General features: G+C 41.8%; 1 protein-coding gene across 2 annotated transcripts in view; it reads left to right on the forward strand.

The window, feature by feature from the left end:
- The window catches only part of LOC308396591 (uncharacterized protein), a 40,236-nt gene extending 15,837 nt beyond the window's left edge, over positions 1-24,399 (forward strand). The window contains exons 6-11 of one of the 2 annotated variants that reach the window (XM_080882033.1): positions 2,235-2,390; positions 17,482-17,588; positions 20,202-20,534; positions 20,622-20,729; positions 23,220-23,291; positions 24,005-24,399. In XM_080882033.1, coding sequence (XP_080738159.1) covers positions 17,558-17,588; positions 20,202-20,534; positions 20,622-20,729; positions 23,220-23,291; positions 24,005-24,228 — 768 coding nt within the window. In that variant the 5' untranslated portion in view covers positions 2,235-2,390; positions 17,482-17,557 and the 3' untranslated portion in view covers positions 24,229-24,399. Of the gene's footprint in view, positions 1-2,234; positions 2,625-17,481; positions 17,589-20,201; positions 20,535-20,621; positions 20,730-23,219; positions 23,292-24,004 lie in introns of those variants that run through there. The other variant, XR_013971594.1, reaches the window with a different exon arrangement.
- Positions 24,400-24,695: the final 296 nt, after the last annotated feature.

Below are 24,695 nucleotides of genomic sequence, written 5' to 3' on the forward strand. Positions count from 1 at the left end.
GCGGATGTCGCGCTAAACAACAGCAGCACGTTTTAAGCTTGATCAGCTGTTGTTAGAATTTATTTAATATTAATTTCTAGTATCAGCTGATGTTTGCTGGAGCCACAGCTGCAAAAAAGCTGCTGGTCATGATGTCGGTTTGGTTATCTGGTGAGAGGGAAACATGAAGATGAAACCAGGAGATGTCCTTACTGAATCATCAGAGCTGTGATAGAGAAACAGGTTTACCTTTTAGGTGACATGAATGAGTTGAAGTTATGAACTGCTTCTGAGAGACAAATAACACCAGGATCCTTTTCTAAGTAGCTGACAGCTGGTAACTGTGCAGGTGCGGATCTAGCAAAGTGTTGCCAGGGGGGCAGGTAGGGCATTAACAGGGAGAGGGGGGCACAAAGAAATACTTTTCTTTCTTATTCTCATTTAAAATGTCTCGCTTTTAAAAAATAATTATCTGAATCTTACAACAAACGATTGATAGATTGATACATATATACCATCAGAACAGTGTACATCACTGTCACAACAGCGTTTATTTTCATTCAAAGGCTTTATGATTTTTCCTATAATGGTGGGCCAGTCTCTAGTCAAAATGCCCGGGCCAATTTTCTGTCCCAGTCCAGCCCTGTATGCAGCTCATCTGCAGTCTGGTGTTACCAACATCTTCCTATTCAGAAGGCAGAATTTCCGAGTTCTGAGTACAATCGAAAGCACCACGACTGCAGTTTTTGTGTTGGATGTAAAAGGCGCACATGACGCTGTGACGTAGGCTAGAATCATGGCAGCAGTCAATGACGGTCCAGGTGTGGGATTTCTCTCGTGGAAATATGCACTTTATCTTTTCCTTTCTATTGGTAGGTGGCACAGTGCACTTGTGGCAAGTAAGCAAGCTAGAAGACTGGCAAAGTTATGGAAGCAACACATTAACAAGAGAATTCTGAGTAAAACCAAAGTTACTTTCCCTAGTAACTAGTTACTTTGAAAGTAACGAGTAACTTGAAGTAACTGAGTTACTTTTGAGAGAAGTAACTAGTAATGTAACTAGGTTACTATTTTAAAGTAACTTACCCAACACTGGTTATAAGGTTTTTTTTTTTGTTGTTGTTAGTGGTGGTGGTGGTGGTGGTGTGTGTGTGTGTGTGTGTGAGACATTTGGGCTTCTTGGTCAGAACGTCAGGGACATTGCGCTGTGCTGGCCCAAGTAAAATAACTCCATTGGCAGCTCCTAAAGTGTGTGCACTGGGGTGATGTAAACAAACGGGGCCAGTCAAAAATGTTTGGTTTATTTTTTTTTTCAAAGCTTCTGGTCTTTGTATTTGTTTATTTTAAAAGAAATCTATAGAAAAGTAAAGTTTTTGTTTGTCCAATTTTATTGGATTCAACTGTTTTTGCTTGCAGCCCAACTTTAGGAATAAAGCCAATAAGAGTCAAGAATAAAGTTTTGGCATCATCAATAGTAGATCAGTGTCTATGTTTAAAGGACTGCCATGGTACAGGATATGTAAATATCTACACTTCAATTAAACCTGAATGCTGGTCAGTTTTTCAATCAGTATACTGAATGTCATTGTGATTATAAAAATAAATATACAGTTTGTATGTCCTCAATTTCCATAATTTTAAAAGATGTATACACATTATGTCAGTCATCTAAGTCAGCGGTCTCCAACCTTTTTTGCGCCACGGACCGGTTTATGCCCGACAATATTTTGACAGACCGGCCTTTAATGTGTCGCGGATAAATACAACAAAATAAAACTAGTACCGGTACCAAAAAAAAAGAAGATTTATTCATAATGTAGGAGCCATTCTTGGGTTAATACCTTATGTGGTCACTAGAGGTCACCTTTTTCTGTTTTGATTATGTAATGTAAAGGTATTTAAGGTAGACGCACGTAATCGGCGTCAGGTGTGTCATTAAGAAGGCAAACAGTTTGTGACCGTTGCGCTGTTATGCTAAGTCGATACAGAATAAAGACCAAAAAAGGACAAGATACATACTGCTGGATTTATTGGACTGTTAACTTAATTCCTGCATACCAGTGACATCGCGTCACCCCCGTTAACGACCACCTCAGTGGCTTCAAGCGTAGGCTTAGCCTCTACACATAACACACGTGAAAAGACCCAGGAAAACAGAGTTAACGATCAAAACGATAACAAAATAACGCTGAAAACCGATAAAAACCCTGAAAATCTTACTTTACTGACCTCTTTCATTTGTTTAAAAATTACAGGATGTGGGGTTCAGCCCTTGCAGAACTCATAGGCCAGCAAATGAATTTCTGGAGGAGTGTCTACGCAATGTCAGGAAAAGGCTTCTTTTTATCAGGAAGCAGAATTCAGCACCAACGGAACCCCAAGGAAATGTCCATCTTACCTGGTACTAGAAGGTAGATTTGTTTCTGCTTTTTGCAGAAGTCTAAGGTCTGTTGATGACTGCTTCAAAGCATTTTTTGTGTTTCATGCAAGTTACCCAAAGTCATGCACTCCGGTTTGGAAATTCCTGCACACTGTCATCTAACCTGGGAGTAGATGAATCCCAGGACATGAATCAAATATGGTCAAATGAATGAGGGCTCATTTAGCTACGATAGAGACGTAAAATGCTGCTCACCATGCCACTCTAGGGCATTTTTTTTTGGGGGGGGGGGGGGGGGGGGGGGTTATCGTGTGTGGTCTAGCCAGGACCCATACTGGATACTGGGTGGAAATCAAACTTGCAACTCCTTCTCCAAAGATGTTTAGTCTTACCACTACACTATCCAACTTTGAAAATAGGATTTAGTTCGCATTTAAGTCTAGAAAAGCAGTAATCAACACAAGAACATCGTATATGCAAAGATCTATGCTTCTGAAGTGAAACTGTGAAAAATTAAAGCACTTTTATTAAATAAATATCCAGGCATCGTTTATTTTATCCATTTTTAGCACACTTTGGACACCAATTGGACTTGAGATGTCTTGGGTATTAAACAACATAATTTATTTAAATTCATTTACATTCCTAAAAATGTTGGGTTTTAAAAATATATATATTTTGAAAGAATTACACACACAATCACATCCAAGCTATTTTGCCCTGCATTTTAGCCAGTTTAAATAGATCCTGGTGCTTTAAACTTTGAGGGCTGTAACTTCAGCTTCTATTGGCTGATTTACATGATTGACACCTCTTTTTGATCATATGAGCCAATATAACCATGGTAAGAATGCTGCGTTAGCCTAAGTTCAACCAATCAGAAGTTGCAAAAAGAAAATTTTACTAGACCCTAAATTTACAATGCTGCGTAATCCAGTCACATGTCTGTCACTGGTCTTAAAATGGTAATTCTTGATGGTAGTGGTTCTAAACATTCAGTGAATATTGATCTGAGTCTGTTGAAAATTACAGCTCTGCTTGCTAACCGGGCATTGTTTACCTGTTTACATGAGGGCGGGTTAGTTTGTCGCTCCGTTTGTATTTAGAGAACTTTTGCGCAATTGCATGACTCCTCTTTTAATTGTTGCTTGTTTTCGCTTGTAGAAATTGTTTTTATGAGCTTTATGCTAAGATTCTGAGGTTTCTGTGGATACCACACATGTCAATATTTGCATAAAAGACTTGACGTTGTGGAGAGTTAAATGGCAGTTCACCCCATTTGCCCCCGGTACTGGGTGCATTGGGGCTCAGGAGATCAGTTAAAACTGTTCATCAGAGTAACAAATATTTCAGTGCAGAGTTGCACAATCAATAATCTATAATCATGTGGAATTTTCTTCAAACACGAGAGTGATCATAGTATTTCCTGAAATAAGAGATGAACATCTGGTCCAAACATCACAGAGCAGACACAAACAGTAAAGTTTGTGTGCGAAAGACAAACTGTTAAAGGAGGAAACAAAGCAAACTTACAGTTTCTTTAAACGGAGACACAACAACAAGCTCCACTCCACACCAGAACACTAATCACAGACACACAGGTGAGCTGCTTCCTGGAACGAGGAGGGACTCTACCTGAAGAGTGTGAGAGGGCCACACCTTCATGTGCTGGTTTAAAATTATGCAGTTTGACTGCTCAGACTGGCTCGGGAAGAAGTAAAGTTCAAATGTTGATATGTGAAGACATGAAACCTTGTTCTAAACCATATGCACAGATTGTAAACAGGAAAGAAAGAATAAAATTAAAATTAAAAATCTTATATACACAACAGCTTGTGGGGATAGGTTAATTGGTTAATCCAAATTGCCCATAGGTGTGAATGCGCGAGTGAATGTGAGTGCGAATGGTTGTCTGTCCCTGTGTGTTGGCCCTGCGACAGATTGGCGACCTGTCCAGGGTGTACCCCGCCTCTCGCCCTAAGACAGCTGGGATAGGCTCCAATCAATCAATCAATCAATCAATCAATCTTTATTCATAAAACACTTTTCATACAAAAATGTAGCACAAAGTGCATGGTACACACACTTAAAGAGTAAAATTGGACTGGGCACACATGAGCCAGGTGAGGAAACACTATCACAGGGAGCTGTCTGCACCGGGAGCCGGTCACAGACCGCAGCCTCCAGGCTGGGCACACAGCAGGAGGGAGGCAGAGAGCCCCCTCCTAGGAAACACTGGACATATGATGCAATAAGAATATATACAGGATAAAAAGATAAAATAAATAAGAATGGGATGCAATATAAATATAAATATAAATAGCGTAAGAAGTTAAAAAAAAAAAGAATAAGAAAAAAATCAATAAATATTAGGTAAAACCTAAATTAATAATGTAAATAGAATAACAAGATATAATAAATAAGCATAAAATAAATAAACGCTAAGTAAAAGCTAAGTTAAAAAGGTGGGTCTTGAGCCTGTTCTTAAAAACATGTACGTTCTCTGCGGCCCTGAGCTCCTCCGGCAGGCTGTTCCACAGACGAGGACCATACCACTGAAAAGCTGCCTCTCCGTGAGTATGTGTCCTGACTTTAGGAACGATCAAAAGGTCAGTACCAGAGGACCTCAGGGTCTGCGAGGGTTCATATGGTAAAAGCAAATCTGAGAGATAAGAAGGCCCAAGACCATTAACACATTTAAAAACCAATAAAAGAACTTTAAAATCGATCCTGAAACACACGGGGAGCCAATGCAGCGATTCTAAAACCGGTGTAATGTGGGCCCGCCCTCTGGTCTTCGTCAGCACACGAGCTGCCGAGTTTTGCAAGAGTTGTAAAGGAGAAATATTCTTTTTGGGGAGACCAGAGAGCAGGGCATTACAGTAATCAATGCGACTGGTAATAAAAGCATGCATCAGCATCTCCGTGTTGGCCCGAGAGAGAATAGGGCGGACTCTGGCTATATTTTTTAGATGATAAAATCCAATTTTGGTTACATGTTTAATATGTGGGATAAAACCAAGCTCAGAGTCAAAAATAACACCCAGGTTTTTCACTTGTAGCGAAGGACATAGTGAAAATGCCTCTAATTTAGACAAGAGTTTCTCTCTCTGAGCCTCGGGACCGACGATTAAAACTTCAGTCTTGTCCTGGTTAAGCTGTAAAAAATTTTCTGCCATCCAAGATTTAATATCTAGAATACAGTTAAAAAGAGCATCCATTGGTCTGGTGTCATCAGGAGACACGGAGATGTACAGCTGCGTGTCATCAGCGTAACTGTGGAAGTTCACTCCATGCCTCCTGATGACACCGCCGAGAGGGAGCATATACAAATTAAAAAGTACAGGGCCTAGAACCGACCCTTGAGGCACACCACATGTCATTTTATGGATCTTAGAGGAGCATGTATCCATATTCACCATAAAAGTTCTGTCTGAGAGATAGGAAGTGAACCAGTTGTGTACAGCACCAGAGACGCCCACCATGTGTTTCAGTCTGTTTAAAAGAATAGTGTGGTCTACTGTATCAAAGGCTGCGCTCAGATCCAGTAGCACCAGGACTGAGAGCTTTTGGGAGTTCCAGTTACATCTAAGATCATTTAAAACCTTTAGGAGAGCAGTCTCTCCAGCACCCCCCACAGCCCTGGAAAGGATAAGCAGAAGCGAATGGATGGATGGATATACACAACAGTGTTTGTTGGCAAGAGTTCATATGCATGTAATGGGTGGTTTGAGGGGTGAGATGAATGAACTGTGACGTGACAGTTGTGACCTCAGTTTAAAAAAAAGAAAAAAAAAAAGGGAGATGAGTTCATGTGTGTGTGATAGTTGAGAGGGACAGGGCAGGGAGATAATTCAGCATCCTGACACCTGATGGATAAAGCTGTCTCTCAGGCTGTGTCCCAATTAAGAGACCGCACGCTTGAAGTACGCATTTTGAGTGCGATTACGTCACCGCCACGCAACAAGGGCAGTCCCAATTCGAAGTGTACTTCAAATGCATACTCCAAATGCGCCGTTGATTTCCCCAAATATCAAGCGTGGTCCGGTGCACGCTTCGTGGTCCCATATATCCCACAATTCATACCGCGGCGGTGGGTGTGGATAATTTTGCCGCAAAATACGGCAGAAGGCAGAAGGGAGCGGCCGAAGAGTGAACTGTCAAAAGTAAGTACTGAATATGATGTCACTTATTTATGTGCGAATGTTTAATAACGAAGAACATTAAATCATTACTGTTGGCCACATGTCGGCAAAGTTATGTGACATTAGTGATGTTTGTACTTTCAGCGTTAACTTGGTTTTAAAGCCTCTACTTCAAAATATATATATGTAGTCGACCTTAATCTTACAGAGATTGTGATGATTTTATGGATAATAATTTTATGGATTTTATGGATAAGTCAGTCATATATCCACAAACACAACAAGCTGAAAGTCAGTGATGCTGCTCGGTTTGCAGTCCTGAATATCACGGCACCAGCAGGATCCACTGCACTGTTAATGTTAGCTATGTTATATTGCTGCCTCTGTTCGGTGGTGTCGAGCCAAACGGACTTTAACGTGTGTTTGAACGAGCTGACGGTTCACTCGTTAAGCTGAAAGAAAGATGCTTTAATCACAGCAGTCACACATGTGTCCACTGCACCATCTGGAACTCTTCTTGTTTACACTCGTAATAACGCAAACACTAAATCCTCCTGTTTGTAGCAGTGTGTACACCTGAGACTGTCACCTGTCTGTCTGTCCTGCACTCTCTCTCTGTTTCTTTCTCTCTGATTGTGGAATAAAAGTATGAACATGTGTTTATAAGTTACACTTGTGTTTGAATCCTGCAGCTTATCACACATTTGATTTCCATGTGTGACGACTGCAAGTGTCCAGAGTGAGGACAGACTGAGGGACCCACTGCTGCACATCATCTGTGAGGCTTTGCACCCCTGATGATCCACCAGGACAAACTCAGCAGTGTGTGAGGAAGAGGAGGAGGAAGAGCCAGCGGCAGCTGACAGATGGAGAGAATAGACAGACTGTTCCCTGTTTGTGAAGGACTGCTAGGAAAGTTTAACATAACTGTCTGTCCTGAATCAGTCTTATTAGCTAATGTTCAAATAATGTGATCATCCCAGTGTTTTCAGTGTGGGAGAAAGTACTCAGGGCCTTCAAGCTACACATTATGAAAGGCAGCAACAAGTTTAATGTTCAGAAGCCTAAAGTATGTATCAGCAGCAGAATGGAGCTAAAAATAAATGTTGGTTTCAGTTCTATGAAGCTTTGAGTATTTTGGATCAGTAGCTGCTGTGTTTGTTGCATCATATTGCTGTAACTGTTTATATGCTTTATATATTCTGAGGTAAGTTGATCTATAGTGTTGCCTGATCCAGGAGTGGTCAAAACATTTATAATTTTTTATTCAATCATCTTCCGGAAGAGAGAGCCCTGCACAGCCCAAAGCCAGTTGCAGAAACTTTAACATTAGAAGCTCAATATGTGTCTGATATGGTGTTATTTTGGTACTTCACACGTCACACAGTTTCAACACAAACAACTCCTTATATGGTACAAGTTTAACTCTGTTAAATGTAATAAATTGTGTTTTCATTGATGCCTGGATGGCAAACTTAATTGTTACACCTGGTAAAGCAGCAATGTTATTAAAGATGAAAGAATTTAGACAGTTTTTAACTCTCAGTGTGTCGCAGTGTTCGTTTGACTTTGGCACCTGAAGGGACGGAGTTTTGTACCCAGGTTACTCTGCGAGGCTCCTGACTACGATAGTTATAACGCTCTGACAGTCCATCAAGTAGTGCGGCTTGGTAGCTTACCAAAGTCATACTAAAACATTTTTGACAGATTTTTGAGCGCCGTGTACCACATAAAATCTGTTTGAGGTTAGTAAGCACAACCAGAATTCATACATAAGGTGCGCCGGATTATAAGGCGTACTGACGATTTTTGAGAAAATTAAAGGATTTTAAGTGCGCTTTATAGTGCAGAAAATACGGTATACAGAAGAAAATAATATATCGCGATATATATTGTTACCGCACATGCTTCAAATTATACGGCAATATGGATTTTAGGCCATATTGCCCAGCCCTACTTACTTTTTCTTACTTTCTTTTTTACTGTTTATACTGGAGCACCGTAACCAACATAATTTCCCCTAGGGATCAATAAAGTATTCTGATTCTTATTCATATGACAAACAGACTCAATAGGAGATGTAGCCTAGAATTAAACGTCTACATTTCAAAGAAACACATAGGTCAGTACCTCACTAGTGTGTCTAAACATTTAGATTCATAAAATTCTGAGTTTAGTTATCAAGGACACGAACGAGCAAACATGCCAGTTCTGAGGGGAGTGTACATATTAATGTCCGTGCATGTCGAGCTTTTCACAGAAGAAATGGTGGCCATAAGATTTTTATTTTGGTAAAGGATACATTCCAAGTGTCCTCGTCTCCTTTTTTCCATACAAACAGAAAAACTCCACTGCATAGGTCTTCCACTCCACAACAGCAACATTGTCTAACTTAAATAGTTATACTCCCATAAGGCTTTATTTTCTATAGTGCCAGGATAAAGCAACATTAAATATCATCCATCCAGATCATCTTTAACAAAATATTTCCACTTTGTATAAACTCACACTGAAGACCAAAATAATTGTCACACATGATAAAACAGAATTAAATAATAAATTGTCTCTTACTTAAACAACTATGTTTTAAAGATTACATCAAACTCAATATATCACTATTGTCGCAAACCTTAAGCACCACAAAATATTCAGTTTCATTAACAAGGAACTAGCAAACGTGACGGGTCTGGAGGGGAGCATGAATGGGCTCATGTCCAAACATGTCTGTACATGTTTAGCTTCTAGCGGGACAAATAGTGGTGAAAAGTCAACAAATGTTTTTTGATAAAAGGACATTCCACGGGTAACCTGTGTTTTCCCAGACTGGACAAATTCAGTTTCACTTGAGAAAAAGACATCGCTGTTTGAACCTGTAATTTTTTTTTCAGTTTCATTTTAAGACGGCATTGTTCTAGCCCCATAGACAGGTTGCCAGAAAGACATACAACCATTCAGGACTATGGACAATTTAGAATTGGTAACATGCAAATGTCTGGACCATGGTAAGGAACCTATGGAGGCACATAATCAAACATCGGTTCCATGTTTCTTGATTGTAATATTACTCTGTAATTTCTCTTTTCTATGCTAATAAATATAGGATTCACTATTGGGACTGATTTGGATTTGAAAGGGTGACATTATCAAGAGATAATCAGCAGACTAGTGCACCAAAGGAAGAAATCAGTCCTACGTATTTATTTAATATCCACATTGAAGAACTCTCCAAGTCTTACTGGAGGCCAAGACCCTGCCATCCAGAGTAAGTATCTGTTAGATACCATATTTCTAAGAGTTTCAAATGTGACCTTGTGACTCTGGTGAAAGCTCCCAAATAGCTTCAGTGATATACTGGTTCATTTCCTTCTCTACCTCCAGTTCCTTCACCACCAGAGGAGTGATATTCCACATTCCTGCAGCACTCAGGGTCAGGAGTGTCTCCTTGGGTAGTGGGCACACAGAGTGGTGGATCCGTGTTATCTCTTGACTAATGAGCTCATTTTAAACAGAAATAAGTTCACTAATGATGTTGTGTGTGCTGCACTCTGAAACTCATTCTTTTCTATCGCTTGCACCGGGCAGTAACAGTTTCTCACTGCATTGAGCAAAGTGGAGGATAATATACAGAGTGACACATATTCCAGAGACCAGTAAATATGTATTTACTGGTCAACCACAACATGAATTAAAACATGGGTGGGTTCCACTGTTGCCAAAGCAGTTCCTCATAGAGGGTAATATGATTGTTCGTTTTCTCTGTATGTATTATTGTAGGGTCTACCTTATAAAGTGCCTTGATGAGATTGAATTGAATATAAGGTTTCTGGACCAGGTAACATCCCAGGTCATACTGTCAAAGCATGTGCTCACTAACTGGCATCTGTTTTCACAGACATTTTCAGCTTCTCACTGTTTTTATCTGTAGTCTGCTTTCAACACTATAAATCATTAAATCAGCCACCATCAGTGAGTCTGCTTACAGAGCAGAGGTAAGAACCCTGACATCATGGTATCGGGATAACAACAGACTGCACAGCAGAGGCAAATCCCCATTTATATTGAGGGGACAGAGATGTCAGATGCTTCAGGTTCCTGTGGATTAACATCAGGTTTGCCATTCATCCCAAAATACACACCAAATTCTATCAATGCAGCATCGACAGTATTCTGTCTGGCTGTATCATAAGCTGATATGGCAGCTGTTCTATGGAGGGTGGTCAGATCAGCACAGAGTATCAGCAGCTCTGAACTGCCAGCCATCTAGGACCTCTACTCACTGTTGTAATAGTAATTTTACAATGTATGTTGAAGGGATATTACTGCCCTCTGTTGGTGTGTTTGTGCATTACACTAAATAAAAAGGTGTTCATTAAAAACATCACTCACAGCGCTGTAAGAGGAAGGCTCAGAAGACCCTCACTGATCCCAGCCACCCCACCCATACACCCTTCCCATGGTACAGCAAGATCTATACCCAAACCAGCAGATTCAGGGACAGTTTCTACTCCATACTGAAATATAGGACAGTTTATTTTGCGCAATCACATTGTATATGTATATGCAGTAGTTTTAATAATCTGCATTTATTTATTCTAATTTCTTTTAATTAATATTAATTTTGATTTATTTGTACAGTTCAATCTCTTATCTATTGTGTGTAATTTTTCTTTGCTGAAAAATTGTGGGGCTCTGAGCTTAAGATTTTAATTGCCGGTAGTAATGTGCCACATTACCTGTATATGAAAAAAAAATTGAGCTTGATATAGTCAGTACTCTTTCATCTGCAGTCAGAAACAGCATGAGGAGGAGCTGCAGAGGTGCAGATGTGAAGTAACTGAGCGGCTAAAAAGCTTGGCTGGATGTAGAAGGATATCAGCTCCCGTTTGGAATATGCAAGATTAAATCTTGATCTTAAATGTGAGTCAGCCAATACATCCCCAGTCAAACTTTATCAAGAGAGAACTTCTTTCATCTACAGAAGCAGTTATTGTGCAACTGTGACAAACCTCTGAAAATAGCAGCAGCTCTGCTCATGACTGCACAGATGTGAGCTGATTTTAACCGGACTTTCGGTTCTATTTTAAAATGCTGTGAGAACAGGTCAGTTAGACAGCTGAAGTCAGAACTGAAGACAGTTCAGTTCTGCTTTGTTTTCAGTGAAATCTGATGAAGCATTACTGAGGACCAGGAATTTGTGTGACTCTGGAGAGTTAGTGGAGAGTTTTAGGACGGAGCCAAAGTTTTAGCTCTGCATTCAAAACTCTGAAGATGAACAAACCTCAAACTTATAAAATTCACATAATCTGAACATATTTTTGGGCAGTCTGCTAATGTCCTATTTTATGGAAAGTGACTGAAAAATAATATAAGTACCAAACTGAATGGACAGTCTCAGAAATACGATCATCTGCATCTCAGTGTTTCCTGTTCTAGTTTTCACAGTCTTGCGTTCCGAACTTGCTTGGCTCTCTGGGCTCTCTGCAGACATCCTGCTCCTCCTTTTACTCTCCCACCGGGATCCAACCCGGCTCAGCTGAGGGGTGCCTGTAGCCAGCCTCCTCGCTCCTTGTTCAGCTTCCTGTCCCAGCCTCAGCCTGCTGAAGCTGTGATCTCTGCACAGCCAAAGCTTGACTGTGCAGCTCCCCTTGAACATTGTGACCCTGGACTATCTGACACCTCAATGACAGTAATTTTGTTTTTTTTTCCTCTGGACTTTTTCTCTGTCTGAATGTGTTGAACCCGTAACTCAGCGCTGAGTCAGTAAATCTAAATAACATATCTTTTTGTTCTCCTGAACTGGCTGAAAATAAAACTGTGCGTGTAGATTTCGTATATGAACCTGCATCTATTTGTGGCGATGAGCCAGAACTTCCTAAGACTGGTTAATGGCCGGAGTTTCCTAAGATGGCTTTTTGTGCTCTGTCAAAGACTAATTTTCATGCTTCTCAGTCAGAAAGAGTTTCTGAAGCAGCTCAGTCTGAAACAATCAGCAATATAACTCAATTAGCTCAGTCTGAAAGGGGTTTATCTCCTGGGCTCACTCTGGTTCTAGTAATTCTGTGCTTGCCTCCCCCAAGACCTTGTTTTCAGTCCCTGTCACAGATCATAATGAGTCAATTCCTGTTAGTTATATTAGTTATATCCATATGAACAGTAAAAATGAACTTTTTGCTAACTCTGTGTAGACAGAGGACCCGTTTTCACTACCTGAGTGAAAGTAAATTCAGAGCTCTCTGTGTCTGTAATTTCTGAGTTTCCCTCTGTGTCTTCTGCTGAGGCTTTCTATCAATCAGAGCAGGCCTGCTCTAAGACCCTATTTTTATTGCGCTAACTGGAGCTCACTTGGCCAGGGAAGATTGTGCCTGTGTTTGCTGCCACAATCTGTCATGTTGTCTCTCAAAGTAAAATGGAAATGATTACACATGCTTTCATTTATCCCACCTTAATTATTATAATTCATCAGAATCAGAATACTTTATTGATCCCTGTGTCACGGTCCGCTGTGACAGACCGTGTGGAGAGTGCGTGGAGGACTCAGGTGCAGACACAAGTGACTCGGGAGTGAACTTTAAACAAAAGCGAGCCTTTTATTGTGGCTGGTAACATAAGAGAAACGAACAAGAATAAGGGCAGCACGAAAGCAATAACTAAACAGAAACCTAAACTGGGGAATGAACTAAGGTAAGGCTATGATTTAGAATACAACAGACCGGGCATGGAAACACGGAGGGCGGGAACACAGACGACGCGACACAGACTGTAAGAAACACAGAGACTAAATACACATGAGGGATGATCAGGGGAAGTGGCCACACATGGGAACGCAGCTGATATACATGAACTTAACGACAGGACAGGAGGAGTGAAACTGAATACACTGACATTCAATACAGACTTTCAAAGTACAACAGGAAACATGGAGATTAGACATGACATGAACCAAACATAACCATGCAGACATGACTCATGACAGATAGACGCACGAACCAGGGAGACTCAGTACAGGGGAAGATGACAGAAGCGACAGCATGAACTTGACAACACAAGACACACGGACATAAACACATGAAGGGCAAGGGAGGCTATATACAAGGGTAATATAATTACAAATGAGCTGGAATAACTAAATGAACCTAAACAATCAATAAACATCAAAATAGACTAAACACAAAACACTGGGTCGCACGACCCAGGACCATGACACCCTGGGGGAAATTATTTTTTGTTACAGTGCTCCATTATAAACCAACATTAACAAGACAGACAATACGCTAACTAAGAATAGTACAATATATACAGGCATATAGGGCTTTGGGGTTGACGTCATGCCGCAAAGCATTGTGGGAGCGCGGCACCATTTTCGGGGTCTACGAATCAAAACAAACACACTGTGTTGGAACGACGACTACAAGATGCTTAAAAGCAGCTCAAAAGAGAACGGACTGTATAGAGACCGATTGCGTCCAGAGGCGAAGCAGCGGTACTTGCAGAAAATAGCGTGCATTGGAGTGGAGTAGAAACCTTGAAGACCAACTGCTCGAGTACTGCGAGTGAAATGCGTTTGATTTCCCTGCAATCATTCACATTAGTGCAGCATAAATTCATTCATGAGGGGAAATTACAGTGAGAACATGTGGAGGCTGTTAGAGGGATAACATAGTGAGTTCAGTGCATTGATGTGGCATTGTCCTGAAGGATTTAGTTATTCTTTATGGTTAAAGAAATTGCACTAATTTATTAATGTTTATTTTAAATAATCCTAATTATACATCTTGCTTCCATGTTTGTATCCTGTGTCACTAAAAAGACATTTTATTTTAGTTTTATACATTGATTAATGACCTGCGGAATCTCCTTATCATGTTAAGTGATTCATAATTGTCACTTTATGCTTTCTCCATCTCTAAAGTGATGACATCCTTGCATTACATACTTTAGGTTCATTTTCTGCAGGCAGGTTTCTGACAGAACAGGCAGATTAAGAATATAAGATGCAGCGTTGATGCACGTTGAGCTGCAACGTTAGGGCATTATTCCCCTGTTTGAGCAGATTATCCCTGCATCGCCTACAGATGGTTCAGAATGCTGCTGCGAGGGTTCTCACCAGGCTCTCTAACAGGTCCCATGTGAGAACCATTTTGGTGATCAATTTCAGAGCCCTCAGATACTTCCCTATATCAGTGAACTACTTCAGTCATACAGAGATCTCTGTGATCAAAGCTTGTTGTCTGTACATTGGTCCAGCTTAAAGACCAAAGGTGACAGAATCAGAATCAGAAAGACTTGATTCATCCCCGAGGGGCAAATAAGATCCAAGAGAGCAACATGATGTTGAAGATAAGGACAGGGCATAAACAGGCAATAAGAGTGAGATAATAAATACACAGAATATACAGTATATACACAGTTTTAAAATTACACAGTTTTTAAATTAAAGTGACTGAATAGGTGAATAAATAACTGTAAGTGACTAAAAGTGAATTAAGTGTTGGCATTATAAAAATAGTGCAGAGTAGTTTATGTTTCTGGTGTGGGAAATGTTCTTATCGGCTGGAGTTAAAAAGCAGGGTGGCTTTGGGGACAAAGGTGGCTCTCCTCCTCTCAGTCTTGCAGGAAATTTAGTGGAGGCGTCGCCCAGAGGGGAGCCATTGAAATGCGGGTGAATAAGAATCAGAATCAGAATACCTTATTAATCCCGAAGGAAATTAGGGTTACAGCAGGCAGCACGCTAATGGCACATGCGCACTTACAAAGGAACCTTCTGACCAACTTTACACAAACATCACATTGGGCAGACATGTCAGAAAGGTCAGCTGATAGGAAAAAAAACAACAACGAAAATACATAACATGAGGTAAGAGGAGGAGAAAAAAAACTCCACTCAGACTGAGCTCCTAGTGGGAGAACAGTTTGATAACAGAAAAAACACCTCAGCACAAAAGCACATGACTATCAATACACCATAGAAACACAAGACAAGCAACAGGGGCGGGTAAAGGGTAAGAGAGAGCCGGCGTAGACAGCGCATCCGGTCCTGCAGCATGTCTGCACTGGTCCAGTCGACCGCCATCTTCCCTGGTAGGGCACAAGCATCGAAGGCGTTTGGAAAGGGAGGGGGGATCAGTGTGTGCATATCAGTGTATGTGTGTGTGTGTGTGTGTGTGTCCAGAGTTCAGCTGAGACAGTGTCCTTCGCCCAGTCGCCCAGTAAACAGTCTTCCAGTCAACCCAGGTGGCCTTGCATGGAATGGGAAGAATAGTCAACACACAGTCGTTATCTGGGAGTTTTTGTTCAGCTCCAGCCTTGGGCCTGCAGCTGGCGCCGAGGTATCCGCATTCTGATGTTGATGTTGTTGATTTTTCTTTTATGCGAGCAGCTCAGGAGAATTTCAAAGCTGTTCTTTAACACTCCGACACTGGTCTCAATCTCCCGTTGGAGAACCGCGAGCCTCCCCATGATGGTATCAAACTCCCGTTCCGTGGTGTTGTCATTCTTTTGATTCTGAGACCCCACAACTGCAGTGAGCTGTCTTAACCATGCTGCTTTCGTTGTGAGAAGTCACGCCTCGTCCCACCGTTTCAATCCCAGCAGGCAGCCTTAAGGGGGTTTGAACAGCCGGTTCCGCTCTCTTAATTCTCCGATAAGCCAGGGCCAAGCCAGCTCCGATCAGCAAGAACCCTGTTATCATGGTTCCGAATAGGTAGATATCTTCAGCGTCCTCGATCGACAGTCCCACCAGGCACACAATCCTCCATGTCTGCCACCCGTGTATCCGGCAGGGAAAGTCCCTCCAGGGCACTCGGGCTTTCCTGAGCCCAGACTTCTCGTTGAGAAAAGGGTGTCAATAGCATTCAGAGACCAGTTGATCAAATCTATAATTCTCTTTTAGGTTTTAGAGAATGACTGTGAGAGACTGTTCCAGGGAAAGTAATGCACACGAAACAGGACAAGGACACAAGAGGCTAAGCAGGGAAGATAAGGGGAAGGAGGAGAGGAGAAAAGTGCGACCGCCTTCGCAGAGACCTGAAGAAGTAGTCAAAGGGATCACTGATGATTTTGGCTGCCTGTCTAAGTCAGTCTAAGTCAGTGCCTGTGCTTTCAAGGTTGTGGCCCCAAAGCTGCGGCTCTCACTTCCACTGGAACTAAGATCTGTGAACACTGTTGATATCTTTAAAAAGACACTTAAGACCCACCCCAGGGGTGACCCTGCACAGGTGGGAGACATGATTGTTCCTTCGAGGTGAGTTAAAACTCCTCCTAACATCAGTCCCTGGGTGACTAAATCTGTGATGTCCAGCATACAGAAAATTAATCTCAGCATCCGTGCACAAAAAGAAACCATCGTGCATGCGCGAGTGACTGCTTTACATGCATTGGGGGCGACCGTGGCTCAGGGGAATGGGAAGCTCATCTGTAACCGGAAGGTTGAAGGTTTGATCCCCCTGCTCTCTCTGTCCTGGTCGTTGTGTCCTTGGGCAAGACACTTTACCCTACCGCCTACTGGTGTTGGCCAGAGGGGCCGATGGTGCGATATGGCAGCCTCCCTTCTGTCAGTCTGCTCCAGGGCAGCTGTGGCTACAACCGTAGCTGCTTCCACCAGTGTGTGAATGTGAGAGTGAATGAATTGTAAAGCGCTTTAGGTGCCTAGAAAAGCGCTATATAAATGCAAACTATTAATATTATTATTGCTACAGTTTCACGCTCTCTGGCCCTTCTGTCTTCAGAGTTATTGAAATTTATCATAGAAGGATCCGGTCTGCAGTCCACATGATTTCAAAGCTGTGATGAAGCTGTTGGTGCACATTTGACTTTCACACAGTGTTACAGCTTCTGACCTGCACATTATTCTTTCTATCTTTCCCTCTAACCTCTGATCCTCCAGTTGGCTCTGTGTTCGACACTGTAAACAGCTTTTATTGTGAAGGTTCTCAGAGGAGGGGACTTCCTGTGAAAGAGAACTTTTTTCTGTGCCATCAGCTGCAGAGTAACAGCTCTGCTCTGACAGCCGTCGGTGAGCCTGAGAGGATCAGCTGTAACGGGATTGTTACTGAGGATGAAGATGATGATCCTGCTCCTCTTACTCGGTAAGAAAGCTACTCTGATCCTTTGAACACACACACACAGGCGCACGCATGCACACACACACACAAACAAACACACACATGGATGCATGCACACACACACACATGATTCTTAAACCATCAGGAAACATGGAGTAATAGTTCAATGCAGCTGAACTACATTAAAACAAAGGTTTATTTATTCATTAAGGTAAATGTGCTTCGTGCAAACTGAATTTCTACAGTCAAGCATGTTTTTATATGACCACACTGAACTACCCTGTGGTCATGTGGCCAAATGTGAAGCTGGGTGTTCACAGTGAGTGCGGAACACTTCAGTAAAACCTCCACATTGACATTATTTATTAACTGCTCATGTCCACTGATTAAGCTCTTTTATGTGATGAAGCTCGTTCATGTGATGAAGCTCACTCCCATGGCCTCCATGCAAGATGGACCTGCTCCACCCGCTGAACACTGAGCTGTGTTCATGTCTCTACATGGTCTATGTGATGATCTGACGTGTTTAACCTTAGAGTGCAGGGAGGAGTCTGTACTACAGGAAGTGCCCACTGAGCCTTTTTTAGATTTAAGCTCACACCCCAGCAGGTGGAGGAGCCAGAGAGAGAAAAAAGAAGCCGTGTGGGGAGCGTGGTTGTTCAGTGCTGTAACTTCAGCTTGACCACAGTGGAACATTTACCCACACCCTAAGATATCAGTACTACATATAAGCATCACTACCCACATGCAGTATCAGTACAACAATCAGTATCAGTACTACATATCAATATCTGCACTACATGCAGTATCAGTACATACAGTAAATCAAATCACTTTTATTGTCACATCACATGTGCAGGTACACTGGTTCAGCACATGCAAGTGATATTTTGGGTGTAAGCTTCACAAGCAACAGAGGTGTGCAAAATACAATAACATAAGATAAGATAAGATAACCTTTATTAGTCCCACACGTGGGAAATTTGTTTTGTCACAGCAGGAAGTGGACAGTGCAAAAGTTATGATGCAAAAATTAGAATACAATAAGAATAAATACAGTACACAGCTGTACAGAATAGAATAAAATAATATACTATATACAGTAGAATAAAATAGAATAAAAATATACAATAAGATAAAAATAGAATACGAATGCTATATACAACTGAGTAAAAATACAACGATGCCAGAAAAGATTATTGCACTTATATGTATGTATATATGTATATATATATATATATATATAAAAATATATATATAAAAAAAAATATATATATACACACACAAAGACACGCATATATGTATGTGTATATATATATATGTGTGCGTATGTGAGTGTATATATATATACATACAGAGAAAAGGTGGGAAAATAAAAACATCTTGATGATTGAGTTTAATGACAAAAATGTTTCTATTGCTCCATCAGGTGAACAGAGCTCTGCTGTCACATCCTTGTTGTGCTTTCTTCTTGCTAATGTTCACGTCTTTGCTTCAAAATGAAACTGGTCCTCATCTTCCTCCTAAATTCAGAGCAGCTCTGAGAAAAAAAGTAAAATACAAATGAGAGGTTCATCTAAAACTTTACAGAATAAAGTCAGTAGAGTTGGTTCCACCTTTACGCTGTGCTGCAAACCAGTCCATGAGACTTTGTGGTGCAGGGAACAGCTCTGATTGGCTCATGCAGCCAGGTGGGCGGGTCCATATGTAACATAGTTAAATAGAGTTGAAGTTAAATCCCGCTAAATGGGACATTGGCGCCACCTACTGTCGAAAAAGTGACCCTGCAATATTCACAAAGGGCAAGGGATTCTGGGTAATCCTCAGAATAATGGAGGATTCCTGCGAGGTAAGGAATGCGCAAATGTCGTGGGGAGGAAAAATCATATCGCAGGCTGTTAAAGTAATACAGTCTGACCCGATTATTTTTGTTGTTTATATATCATTTGTTGCGGGTCATTTCTCCAGTCTTTATGTTGAACTGAGTGCACGTTTATGTGAGATTTCTTTATTGGGAGGAGAGGAAACAAAATGGGAGCACAGTTAGCTAACTCTGTTGTTGCCTTTCCATTTAGATCTTACGCTGATTGTCCACGACAATAAAAGAAAGCATTCTAACTTGTTGCCTTTTTGTTGTGAATGCAGGTATGTGACTGTGCCACACTGTTTAGAGTACACATTGTTTTATGCACAGTTCTGAAATATATTTCTGTATTCCTTTCATTTGGGAAATTTAAGATGGATTAATTGTGTTGAGGTTCTTCTATTTTGTTTGTATAATTTTACCACTATATGGGCACACTGCAAGTGGAAACGTAATCCTCAGAATAATGGAGGATTCCTGCGAGATCTTACGCTGATTGTCCACGACAATAAAAGAAAGCATTCTAACTTGTTGCCTTTTTGTTGTGAATGCAGACCAGAGAAGACACTACACAGAGGTCACACATACAACAAAAAGGTTTAAAATTAAATAACTCTGGAAGTAGTTTGTCAAACTCTTAGTCTCTGTGACACTCTGAGAATATCACTGTGTGTGTCAGTGCGAGTGTGTGTGTGTGTGTGTGTGTGTGTGTAAGTGAAAGGTCAGGTGACTGTGAGTCACAGCGTCTATCTGTTTCATGTTTCTGTCTTCAGTTTCCCAGCATGCCTCAGGGGTGGAGGTTTATGAGGGGGTGGAGTCTGTCCTGCTTCCCTGTCGGATACAAGCTGATGATTCCAGGAGCGCCACAGAACTGCTGTGGCACTGTGATGAGTTCAAGAACCCGCGAGTCCACGTGCGCTTGCTTAGTGGTGACAATCTTCATGATCAAAACGTTCGTTACGTCGGTCGAACATCAATGAGAGCCGACGCTCTGCAGACTGGAGACCTCAGCCTCACTCTGAGAAACCCTACAGTCTCTGACAGTGGAACCTACACCTGCATCACCCTCAGGAGCAAAGAAGAGCTGAGCTGGACTGCAGTTGAAGGTCACGGGTCAGTTGACAGAGGTCAGGTTGATGTGAATTCATACAAACATGTTGATGATGTTTATGTCTCGTGTCTTTGTGTTACAGAACCTCCTCGTCCAGTCTGGCCCACAGTTCTCTCAGCTGTGCTGCTGGGTACTCTGATCATTCTGGCTGCTGCCTACGTGTGCTACATATGGATGAGGAACAGAGAAGGTGAAGAGTGTGTGTGTGTGACTTAGTAACAGAGCGAGCTCTACCGTCACGCTGACTGATGTCTGTGACCTTTGACCTCCACGCATTAATCCATCCTCCAGCAAATCCTCACATATCACTGAAACTAGCTGTTGATGTTTCCAACAGGTCTGCAACATCTGGATTAGGATTGCAAAAATTCAATAATTCGTTTGACACGTGACTCTGTAGCGCTCCACTGTCACCATGGAAACACAGGCCACATTAGTGACTAAAAACAGACCTGCAGTGCAACCATATGAATAAGAGTGTGACAGCAGTAAGCCCACACAGCTCCCGGTTTGAAAAACAAAGACTGATAACCAGAGATGGTTACTTTTTTCAAGTAACGAGTAAAGTAAGGGATTACTATCGCAAAAAAAGGTAATTGGATTACCGTTACTTTCCCGTAGGAACGCTGCGTTACTGCTTTACTAAAACCGTGATTTTTTTGCGAGAGTGTCTCATGACAATAACGTAAGCCAGTGCGACGTTCATGGCAACAGCTGTGTGCAGATCAACAATAGATCACATATCGATTGTGGGAGAGAGTATGAGCGTGCAGCGTTTAAAGCGTGGAAGTACTGACCTTACTTTGAGTTTGATTCCATAAAAAGTGACAAAAACATTAGTGTCCATCGTGCGTGGGAGGAAAACTTTTTACAGCGAAAAAAGCCCCTAAACTTCCAAGCAAGCACCCAGTGCGCAACGATGTAATGGGAAACTCACAGAGAAACTCGCGGATTCTTCCACTGACCGCGGCACACCTGCACCAGGGTAACCCTCCGCCTACCCCACTCCTGCTTTACAGGTGAAAATAGAGCAACAGGACCGCTGAGTCTTTGACTTTATTTATTTTCTGCTGTGTTTTACTTGCATCTATTTGAAAGACTGAGTGTAAACACACAAAATATTTTATTTTATGTGCTGGAATGTGCAGAAAATAGGTTTAAATGTTAAACTAATTTCTTCCAGTCAGAGAATGTTGCATATAATTAAATTTTTGCTTGATGCATAAAGTTAAAAGGTTAAAACAAGTTTTAAAAAGAGACTTTTCCATTTGATTACATTTTATATGACGGATTATGCTGTTACACGCCGGCCTGGGGGGGGGAAATAATAATAACACAAGAAAAATAATAAAAAGTAGTAAATCACACAGCCACAGCTTTACAATGAGTAGTCGTTTTATTAACTTGACAGGTAGCGAGCGCCAGGGTGGGCATGGCCAAAACAACAAACAAAACACTGGAAATGAATCAGAACTAACTTACCTATGAATCCACCCCAAAAGAAAATACAAACCTCTAACCTGTCTCCCTACCCGAAACAGGAGAAAAAGAAACGGCTTCCCACCCCTACAGCTACCATGTCCAGATACGACTCTCTAAACTGTTTTTACTGCAGCCCAGCTCTGTCACACGCCACGACGGGCCCCAAACGCGCAGCTCACTGGAAACAGGAAGTAGTAGGAGGGGCTGCCGGCCCAGTCAGGTCCCAATTTGTAGCTGGCCTCATTCCCTCTTCCACCAATGGTTAGCCTCCACCTGGAAACAGACATCACAGAGTACAAACAATGCCCCCGCATGGTGTGGCAAGTAACAGCACCACACGGCAACAATGACCTGGGTCATAACAATGTAGAAAAAGTAGAATTGGGCTGAAAGATCTATCGCTTTATTACCTATTCAGGTTGTAAGTTGTGTTTTTAAAAAGTAACTAAGTAATTTATTTATTTTGAAAATAAGTAATCACTAAAGTAACGGGATTATTTTTTTAAGGGGAAGTAATCAGTAATTAGTTACTGACTACTTTTTTCAAGTAACTTGACCAACACTGCTGATAACACAACAGCAGCATTGATAATGATGTCACAGTTTAGCAATTAAGGTTAAGGTTACCGTGGCGCTTAGCTCAGGTGGAGTGAAAGAACACAGCGATGTTCCTGCGATCGCCTGTAAGAGCTTTACTGGGACAAAGCTGCAGGATTCATCTGATCAGCTGAGCAACAAAGTCTGCAGCTGCTCCACCAACGTCTGTTTACACAGAGAAAGCTGAACTCACTCTGATACACGTTTAAGTCACACAGCTTAATGAAGGCTAACAGCAGCCGTCCTATTTTATATGGAAGCAACACCAACAGCAAGCAGGGGGGAGTCTAAACGGGGGCTGTGTTACTACTGTGTTAATTAAACTGTGTTAACATTTAAAAGTATAGAAATGAACGTATGTTTTCACAAATCAGTTGAAATGTACATGATTGCGCGTGAGATTATTTATGTTTTTGCATGAATAAGTTAAGGTTCTTCCTGTTAACGTGAGTTTTTCCTTCCCACTGTGGCGAAAGTGATTGCTGAAAGAGGGTCATCTGATTGTTTCTTTGTGTTATTGTGGGGTCTTACAATATGAAGCACATTGAGGTGACTGTCGTTGGAGCTGCTCCTGTGCTGATGTGTGCTCTGTGTGATGTAGGGGGTTGGGGATCAGACCTGTGGAAGTGTGGAGATGATGGCTATCTGAGATGGAGCGGACGAGTCTCCTTCTGTGAGTTTCTCCACATTTATTATCTGTCTGTCCAACACTGGAGGGCGCTGTTGATTATTGATGTGTGGGAACAGCCAATCACTGCAGTCTGAATGCTTCTCTTTGGTCATGTGACCATTTGATCTCTGATCAGTGTGTTCTTCAGTTTCAGGCCTGTTTCTGCTGACTGCTGCAGGTGAGCTGATGTTCCTACACCTGTCTGTCCTCATCATGAGCTCTGACCTTTGGTGACCTTTAGTGACCTCTGTCCTGTTACAGGTGTGTGTGTGCTGCTGCTGTCTGGGCTGGCTGTTCCTGTTGATGATGAGGAACAAACACTAATAAATGAAGAAGGAGGAGGGAGGAAAGACCTCCTGTGGAGGAAGAGCCACAGACAGAGTCCTCCTTCATTTCTTTTGCACTGCTTAGAGGAGATCTGACATGATGCAGCTGGGCAGATGTTGTCAGTCAGGGTCACCTTTTATATCCTCCTCATGTTTGGTCCTGAGCAGCCTCTTGGGTTTCATGCAGTGTAAAGTTCTCAGAGCTTTTCTGGTCTCAATGACTGCTCAGAGTGTTTAAACTACAGCTCACACTCATACCTGCCTCACCTCCAGGGCTGATCCAGGATCAGCACTTCCAGCCTTCCTGCTGTGAGGAGAGAGAGCTGATTAGTGCACCTCTGTGCTGTGTTTAACTGACCAACACACCTTCTCTGCTTCCTCCTTCTTCAGATGCTCCTCCTCTTCTTCTTTCTGAGTCTGTGCTCAGACTCCTCTGCCATCTAGTGGTCTTCTGTCCATACTGCATCTCCACTGGTCTGCTGTTGTCCATCTACAGCAAGACACTGAACAAGCCAGCCGTCTCCATGGAGATGACCCAGCATCACAGAGGTCAAGGACTCGATGAAGACTACGATGACATCACTGCTTACGTCACCACTGAGCATGCCTTCTGAGCTGCAAATGGTGTTCGTGTTGCAGCTGCAGAAGGTGCCACAGATGCACATGCTGGAGCAGCACTCACAGCAGTCCTCTGTACTTGTAAGAAGCAGAATTTTTAGTATTAATTTGATATCAGGCAGACCTCTGAGGGTCTCTGAGGAATATATCAGAAAGAATTATCTGATTGCAGAAGCCTGTATTTTTCACAGTAAATGTTCATTTGTGATAAATTTTAATAATGGCTGAAAATAAAGTGTTACATACAAAACTTACAACATTCCAGTCAGTGTGTGTGTGTGTGTGTGTGTGTGTGTGTGTCTGTCCTGTCAACACGACATTTGTGAAGTCACTGCTGCAGTTGTGCTTCTATACACTATAACTACACTATATTATTTCCAAGAGCATGCTCGGGTCATCACAACAACCTTCATGTTGTGCTTGAGTATGTCTGTTACTTTAGTCATAAGCTGCCTCTATTGGA

The sequence above is a fragment of the Rhamphochromis sp. 'chilingali' genome, assembly GCF_963969265.1.
Source record: "Rhamphochromis sp. 'chilingali' genome assembly, chromosome: 1".
NCBI lineage: Eukaryota > Metazoa > Chordata > Actinopteri > Cichliformes > Cichlidae > Rhamphochromis > Rhamphochromis sp. 'chilingali'.